Source organism: Triticum dicoccoides, chromosome 5A, assembly GCF_002162155.2.
Source record: "Triticum dicoccoides isolate Atlit2015 ecotype Zavitan chromosome 5A, WEW_v2.0, whole genome shotgun sequence".
NCBI classification, from domain to species: Eukaryota; Viridiplantae; Streptophyta; class Magnoliopsida; order Poales; family Poaceae; genus Triticum; species Triticum dicoccoides.
In genome coordinates this window covers 308066945-308075520 of record NC_041388.1, presented here as the reverse complement: position 1 = coordinate 308075520, position 8576 = coordinate 308066945, and the positions used below count along the sequence as shown (strand labels likewise).

Sequence of the window (8576 nt, the reverse complement as noted above, 5' to 3'; positions counted from 1 at the left end):
CGCCAGCCGCCCCAACACCCATGTTTCCCACCGGCCCACCCCACAGGCCGCCGCCCTCCTCCAATCGCGCCGTCGGCTACCCCCTCCTCCAATCACACTGTCGGCCGCCCCCACCTCCAACTGCGCCGCCGCTGGCCCCTACCACCACCGGTGCTGTGGCCAGGCCCAATCTTCAACTACGCCGCCGTCGAGGCCTGACTTCCAAACACGTCACCGCCGGGCCCCTACCTCCACTCACGCCGCCGCCGGGCCCTGACAAGCGGCCCTCCGGCTAACCACCGCTTCCCCTCCCGCCGCACGCGCCCTCCGGCCAACTACAGCCTCCCCACCCCGTCCCGCTCATCTCCCGGCCAACCATCGCCTCCCATCCCTCTGACATCGACCTGCAACTGGTGGTGGTCTTGACCGGCAGCAGGGGGCGGTCTCGACCTGTAGCTGGTCCGCGTTGATAGGGATCATCTTCTCTTGCAGAGATCCATTGATGTTCCTTGCTGATGGCTGCCCGAGCTATGAGAATAATCGGCCTCCAACCGCCTCGGCCGCTCACCAACACGCCCACCTGCAGTTCAGGTATTGCCCGACCGATGCTAATCGCGGCCACTGCCCTTAAAATTTGTCTCTCATCTAGAGCTTGTCAGTACAACGGTTGTCCCATGCATTACTCGCTTAAAAATTTATTCATGGATGCCACCAAGAACCCACGCCTATGCTCTCTCTCTCAATTTGTTGAAACATATAGCAATCTTCTTGTGTACTAATTGACTTTATGGCCAAGTTTTCTCTGTACATGATGCTACTAATCTAATATTGGAAAAGATTTCCCATGAGATGAGTGTGTATCAGGGTTGAAAATTTTATTTTAAGATCCTCTTGTGGTCTTTGAGGACTCAAATCATGTATTCTGTACACATGAGTGAATTTCAGTTTGCCGGAGAAGAGACATTGCCATGGCCGATGTTGGCTGTTCGTGCATGGACGTGCATGTATTCCATTTGAAAACCTGGGAGCATGCCCAAAAAAGTTCAGAAATATCAATGGTAAAAGTTAGAATATTTGGAGGTTGATGCTTTGTGTGTGTATACATGGGTGCACATTTTCTTTTTTATGATATGTAGCTCAACAATGCCGTAAATTCCACCGGAATTTGTTCCATTTAGCAATTTGTGTTATGATGATTCAGTACTTGTTGTTTAAAAAAAATGCCATTTTTTGCAGCAAAATGTTTGTGAAAAAAATGTAGTGAAACATTGTGCTCTCAAGAGTGTTTGATATGCTCACAAAAAGTGTTTTGATGAATTGGTTTATTTGAAGTTCAAATTGGTTTGTTGAAGAAGGTCGACTCTATCCTGGACAACACACAGCCTCCTCCCAGTGGGGCCCATCATGCTCAGGTCGTTCGTCGCTGCCACCTCCGGCCGTTCAACTACGCAGACGTTCACCGCCATCAGAAACAGCGGCGAGCACGAAGACACCCTCTCATGCTCAGTGCTCTGTCCAGCATAACACAAGAAGTTCATGTAAAACAGCTGCGAACATTCAGGTACATCAAAGAATATACTCATGTGTGCATATAGATGAGTTCTCACCTACCCATTTTGCTCTCGATGGTGCTGCTGTAGTTCAGCTTGAGTGTGTGAGAGAGATTAGTTGATGTTGTTGTCCTTGTTTTTTTTAGAAAGATTAGCTCGCCCCTCCTCCATCGATGGCCTACACCGGCCGCTAGAACCCGTCCAGGTGCTGGCCGTCATCCTCTACCTTCAATTACGGGTCAGCAACAACGTTGCGAATAGAAAGGTCAGCATCTGGCCCTCTAGAAGTTCAGTTTGTTGATTTTTTGAAGTTTTTAAATTGGACTATAACCGTGTATATTTTGCAGGGCCCTGTGAAGTTCAATTTGTTTTGCTTTCCGAAGTTTAGTTTGTTGATTTTCTGAAGTTTGGATTGTTAATTTTTTGAAGAGAAAGGTTGATTCACTTGCACTCCACTATCTAGTCCTGTGTGGTGATATCCTCGACTCCTTGGTTCGGAGCTAGCAGCGGTTCTTCAACTTCCCTGCTGTGTTGCCGCGATTGTTGGTAAATAATCCTTGTTCTACTATTGCCTTGTAGTAATGCTGGATGGGTTCCCCCTTGTTGTGGAACCATAATAATACAAGTTTGTCTCTGCGCTCCTGTTCCTGTGTTACAATAGCAGAGAAAAGTACCAAGGGTCAGAACCAAACCAGAGTGAACCATACCAATCAGAACATGGTCATTTGGAGCCAACTCTAATCGTTTGTTCATCTAACTGCAGCAGAGACAAATTTTATACTTTGTTCATTTACGGTGCCAAGTTGAGCGGACACCGTACCACTCGAGAAGATGGGGAGAGGATGTGTGGTGAAGAGAAAACATAGGGTTTCAAATTGTCCATTGGTGGTAGCATCTAATCATTTTACCAAAGTGTAATGGACATGTGTATGTATGTACAGTAGCATATTTTACTCAAACCGAGTTATTTTTTTAATGCACAAAGTTTGTCCAGCCAAAAAAACATGTATTAAACTGGTTTTTGTGTATTTTTCTAACCTTTTCTACACCTTTCTATGAGATGTGCAAATCCCAGGCCGTTCATCTTTGCCACCATTGGTCGTCCAATGATGCAGGCCCATGTCGTTCACTGCTGTATCGCTAAACTGCTGCTCTTGTGCTGATGGACATCAACTTGTTGTCTTGTAGTAATGAATCAGATAGCTAAACTTCTATAGCTGATGTCTCTTCTTCAATTTCCGTTGTCCGAGAGGATCTGTAGGCAGCGGTGTCCTTATCAGTGACACCACCTGATTGCAAAATGAAAAATCTCATCAGTTTCATTTAAAAAGAGCAGCCCTTCCTATTATGTCGAGCAATTCACTTGTCAAAATTTTGTATCCATATTTTGGGGCCTCATGACGCCCAGTAGTTTGCATTATTCACCGATGCACCGCTCTTCTCTGGAGCAGAAAGACAGAAGTTCATCCTGACAACCTATATGGTTCAATGTGTATATTAAATGACGGAAAAAGCAATAGTAGGTGTCCAACAACATCATTGTGTGGCTGCCTATAATTCTTCTATGTGCACACGCATGCTGTGCACATGAGCATTAGTACGAGGAAAATGGAGACCGGTCAGTGCAATAAGTTCAAAAAAATTGAGCAAGAAGTTCAAATATAAAAGTACTTGAAAAACCATTATAAAAATGGATTTTTATCGTTTTAAAAAACGGAGAAGTCCAAATTAAAAAGAGGAACATTTCAAAAGAATTTATGAAAAAAATCCCCGTTATAAAAAACTAGAAGTTCAAATTAGAATAAAAGGACCAAGTAAAAAAGTTTTAAAAAAACCCTGTTTCTTAAAAAACTAGAAGTTCAAATTTAATTAACAGAGCAGGAAAGTTGCATGTTTTCAAAAGCTTATTCATGTGCAGCAGAAGTTCATGTCAAACTAACGGGGCGATTCAACTTTTATTCTTGAAAAAGTGGAGAAAATTGTACATACTCTCTAGGTCAAAAGTTTGGCTTTAATTTATGTTTTGCGAAGGTCAAAATGTTGCGTTCGAGAAGGTCAAGTGTGTTATCTCAGCAAGTTCAAAAATAAATTTAAACATGCAAGGTAAAACATGCAAGAAAAGAAAAAGAAAGGGAGAAGTTCAATTTGTAAAGATGACACGGTTCAACGTGTAAACCAATGTTGAAAGAAAACAAAAAGAAAAGGAGAAGTTCAATTTCTAAATATGAAGCGGTTCGACGTGCAAACCAATGTTGAAAGAAAACAAAAAGAAAGGAGAAGTTCAATTTCTAAAGATGACGTGGTTCGACGTGCTAAATAATGTTGAAAGAAAACAAAAAGGAAAGGAGAAGTTCAATTTCTAAAGATGACGTGCTTTGATGTGCAAACCAATGCAAAAACACACAAAAAATGTTATTTTGGTGTCTTAAAATATTTTTATTCATAAAAAAGAATAAGAAAAAAACCAGGAAGTCCATATTAAAAAGACGGAGAAGTTCGATGATTATAGAAAACTCAAATTTCCCTCGTTATGAAACAATGGAAGCAAGAAGTCCAAAAATAAAATAACAAGAAGTTCAACTTTTAAAAATGGAGCGCTTCAAAATTCACAAAAAAAAGATTAAGAAATTCAGATTAATATTTATAAAAAACTTAGGTATTTTCACGTAACCGAGAGAAGTTCAGGTTGATAAACTACCAGAAGTTCACGTTCTACACGGTGTGCAATTTGTATTAAAAAGAATAAAAATGCAAAGGCTAAAAGTTTTGTTGTTATAAGTTCAAGTCCTCGGTCGAAGAAAGTTAAAAAAATTATTATGAGAGAGGTTTGTACAAAAGGAATATCATTTGTGTAACACTGACGAAAATGGATGAGAAAATTATGAACGAAAATACGTCACAGAAGTTCAACGTGAAAACATCATGAAGTTCAACTACTATGCTGAATGAATTTCAGATGAAAAACTTTTAAAATCATCATGAGTATGAAAAAACGATCAACACGGGAAAGTTATGTGCTTACAACAGCTTTCCACTGGTATATCACTAGCTCAATTCCGGTGAGTGGATGGAGAGTTACGAGCAGTGGATGGAGACCTACGAGCAGCAAAATCACGTGAAAAACATAGTGAAGTTCAGGTACACGCGCCGAGAAGTTCATGTTCTTCACGCGATGCATTTTCGAAAAATCTGTTTCGCGATAAAGGCAGAACACATGATCCCGCTGTTTTCGAAATTACTTGAAAACGGCTAGGAATCAGAGAAAACCATCAACTTGAAAAAGTTTCGCATTTTCCGTAGTTTTTCAACGGTATATTATTTGCCCCATTCCGATAAAGTTTGTCGAAATTACGGTGAAAATACATTTTCACCATTTTCGAAACTGACTTAAAACCGTAAAGAATTGGGAGTAACAATACATACCAAAAAGTTTTGAATTTGTTCAAGCTTTCCAACGCCATATCATTTGCTGCATTCGGATGAACGGTTAAAAAATTAGTTCGAAAATACGAACTCGGTAGGACTTGGACCATTTTCTAAATTACTCTTAAACCATTCAAAATTAGAAAAAACTTTCCAGATGAAAAAGTAGCGCATTTTCATAAGCTTTCCAACGCCGTATCATATGCCTCCATTGGATTAGCCGTTTAGAAATGACATCGAAAAAACGAACTCAGCTATTTGGTTTACAAAATTTTACGTTTTTTCAAATTACTCTTTAACCATAGGGAATTAGAGAAAACTTTCAACATGTGGAAGGAGCGGTCTTGCAACAGCTTTCCAATGCCATATTATATGCCTCATTCCGATAAATGGTTTAGAAATGCGATCGAAAATACGATTCACATTTTTTGTGTGAAGAAAAAACGGTTTTCAAAACTGCTCTTAAACCGCTTATATTTTGCCAAAAATTTAAGTTGGGTCATGATATTGGTGTCCATAGCTTTCCAACGGTATATCGCAAGCCCCATTTGGGCAATGTTGACGGAAGTTCAACCTAGTTCACACGGAAGTTCAACGTACTACTAGCGGGGCAGGTCAGGTTGTGATCAGAATATTATTCTGATCCAGTGATCAGAATAGTGTTTATGTGTGTGTGTGTGTGTGTGTGTGTGTGTGTGTGTGTGTGTGTGTGTGTGTGTGTATGTATGTATATATATATAGGTTGGAGGGGAGGAGAGGCAGCCAAGGGGGTGCCCCAAGTAGGAGGAATCCCACTTGGGCGCCTCCCAATTCGGCCTCCCCCCTTTCCTATTCCAATTCGGAGTAGGAAGGGAAAAGGGGGAACGGGAAATCCTATTCCCTTTTTCCTTTCCTCCTTCCCCTTTTCTACTCCAATTTGGCCAGCCCATATGGGAGGGGTGCACCAGCCCCTTAGGGGCTGGTCTGTCCCCCTGTTGGCCCATTAAGGCCCGAGTAGTTGCCGATGGATGCCCGGAACCCCTTCCAGTGACCCGATATGCACCCGGTACCCCTGGAACACTTTCGGTGTCCGAATATCATCGTACAATATATGAATCTTTACCTCTCGACCATTTCGAGACTCCTTGTCATGTCCGCGATCTCATCCGGGACTCCGAACGTTAAGTGTGCGGACCCTATGGGTTCGAGAACTATGTAGACATGATTGAGACACCTCTCTGGCAAATAACCAATAGCGGAACCTGGATGCTCATATCGGTTCCTACGTATTCTACGAAGATATTTATCGGTCGTACCGTAATGACAACATACGTTATGCCCTTTATCATTGGTATGTTACTTGCCCGAGATTCGATCGTTGGTGTCTCCATACACTAGTTCAATCTCGTTACCGGCAAGTCTCTTTACTCACTCCGTAATGCATCATCCTGCAACTAACTCATTAGTCACATTGCTTGCAAGGCTTATTATGATGTGCATTACTGAGAGGGCCCAGAGATACCTCTCCGATACTCTGAGTGATAAATCCTAATCTCGATCTATGCCAACCCAACAAACACCTTCGGTGATACCTGTAGAGCATCTTTATAATCACCTAGTTAGGTTCAGATGTTTGATAGCACACAAGGTATTCCTCCGGTATCCTGGAGTTGCATAATCTCATAGTCAAACGAATATGTATACGACATGAAGAAAGAAATAGCAATAAAATTAAACAATCATTATGCTAAGCTAACAGATGGGTCTTGTCCATCACATCATTCTCCTAATGATGTGATCTCGTTCATCAAATGACAACACATGTCTATGGTTAGGAAACTTAACCATCTTTAATTAACGAGCTAGTCTAGTAGAGGCTTACTAGGGACACGGTGTTTTGTCTATGTATCCACACATGTATCAAGTTTCCACTTAATACAATTCTAGCATGAATAATAAACATTTATCATGATATAAGGAAATATAAAATAACAACTTTATTATTGCCTCTAGGGCATATTTCCTTCAGTCTCCCACTTGCACAAGAGTCAATAATCTACTTCACATCACCATGCAATTTAACACCAATAGTTCACATCTTTATGTGATTAATACCCATAGTTCACATCGCCATGTGACCAACACCCAAAGGGTTTACAAGAGTCAATAATCTAGTTCACATCGCTATGCGATTAACACCCAAAGAGTACTAAGGTGTGATCATGTTTTGCTTGTGAGAGAAGTTTAGTCAACGGGTCTGCCACATTCAGAATCGTATGTATTTTGCAAATTTCTATGTCTACAATACTCTGCACGGAGCTACTCTAGCTAATTGCTCCCACTTTCAATATGTATCCAGATTGAGACACTGAGTCATGTAGATTAGTGTCAAAGCTTGCATCGACGTAACCCATTACGACGAACTCTTTGTCACCTCCATAACCGAGAAATATCTCCTTAGTCCTCTTAGGTAACTAAGGATAATTTTGACCGCTGTCCAGTGATATACTCCTGGATCACTATTATACCCCCTTGCCAAACTCATGGTAAGGTACAAAATATTGTCTGGTACACAGCATGGCATACTCTATAGAACCTATGGTTGAGGTCGGGCTTTGAGTCTTACTCAAACTCACACCCTGCAACACAAGCAAGAACCCTTTCCTTGACTGATCCATTTTGAATTTCTTCACAATCTTGTCAAGGTATGTGTTTTGTGAAAGTTCTATTAAGCGTCTTGATCTATCTCTATAGATCTTGATGCCCAATATATAAGTAGCTTCACCGATGTCTTTCATTGAAAAAATCTTATTCAAGTATCCTTTTATGCTATCCAGAAATTGTATATCATTTCCAATCTGTCATCCGCATATAATATTAGAAATGCTACAGAGCTCCCACTCACTTTCTTGTAAATACAGGCTTCTCTGAATGTCTGTATAAAACCATATGCTTTGATCACACTATAAAAGCGTATATTCCAACTCCGAGATGCTTGCACCAGTCCATACATGGATCGCTGGAGCTTGCACACTTTGTTAGCTCCTTTAGGATCGACAAAACCTTCAGGTTGAATCATATATAACTCTTCTTTGAGAAATCCATTACGGAATGCAGTTTTGACGTCCATTTGCCAGATTTCATAATCATAAAATGCGACAATTGCTAACATGATTCGGACAGACTTAAGCATCGCTACAGGTGAGAAAGTCTCATCGTAGTCAACTACTTGATCTTGTCGAAAACCTTTTGCAACAAGTCGAGCTTTGTAGACAGTAACATTACCATCAACGCCAGTCTTCTTCTAGAAGATCCATTTATTCTCTATGGCTTGCTGATCATCGGGCAAGTCAACCAAAGTCCATACTTTGTTCTCATACATGGATCCTATCTCAGATTTCATGGCCTCAAGCCATTTCGCGGAATCTAGGCTCATCATTGCTTCCTTATAGTTTGTAGGTTCGTCATGGTCTAGTAACATGACTTCCAGAACAGGATTACCACACCACTCAGGTGCGGAACGTGCTCTGGTTGACCTATGAGGTTCGGTAGTAACTTGATCTGAAGTTTCATGATCATTATCATTAGCTTCCTCTTTAGTTGGTGTAGGCATCACTCGAACTGATTTCTGTGATGAGCTAGTTT

The 8576-nt window shown here is 41.1% G+C and overlaps 1 protein-coding gene across 11 annotated transcripts; it reads left to right on the top strand.

The window, feature by feature from the left end:
• Positions 1-6: 6 nt before the first annotated feature.
• On the top strand, positions 7-2505 carry LOC119301151. Of its 11 annotated transcripts, none has more exons than XR_005146899.1 (5): positions 7-570; positions 1312-1540; positions 1680-1794; positions 1959-2208; positions 2293-2505. XR_005146899.1 is itself a non-coding variant. In XM_037578061.1 (5 exons), the coding sequence occupies exons 1-4, from the start codon at positions 495-497 to the stop codon at positions 2031-2033; spliced, it is 495 nt and encodes a 164-aa protein (XP_037433958.1). In that variant the 5' UTR covers positions 7-494; the 3' UTR covers positions 2034-2075; positions 2293-2505. The 11 variants fall into 11 exon arrangements, 3 of the variants coding, with proteins under 3 accessions (XP_037433958.1, XP_037433957.1, XP_037433959.1); XR_005146900.1 differs by having other exon boundaries at positions 1877-2075; XM_037578061.1 differs by having other exon boundaries at positions 1959-2075.
• The last annotated feature ends 6071 nt before the right edge of the window (positions 2506-8576 follow it).

Bases quoted from the DNA above. Each gene is read 5' to 3' on its own strand.
- LOC119301151 (XM_037578061.1), top strand. From the start codon at position 495: ATGGCTGCCCGAGCTATGAGAATAATCGGCCTCCAACCGCCTCGGCCG. The intron at 571-1,311 runs GTATTGCCCGAC...GTTTATTTGAAG, and splicing joins CACGCCCACCTGCAGTTCAG to TTCAAATTGGTTTGTTGAAG. The intron at 1,541-1,679 runs GTACATCAAAGA...TTTTTTAGAAAG, and splicing joins AAACAGCTGCGAACATTCAG to ATTAGCTCGCCCCTCCTCCA.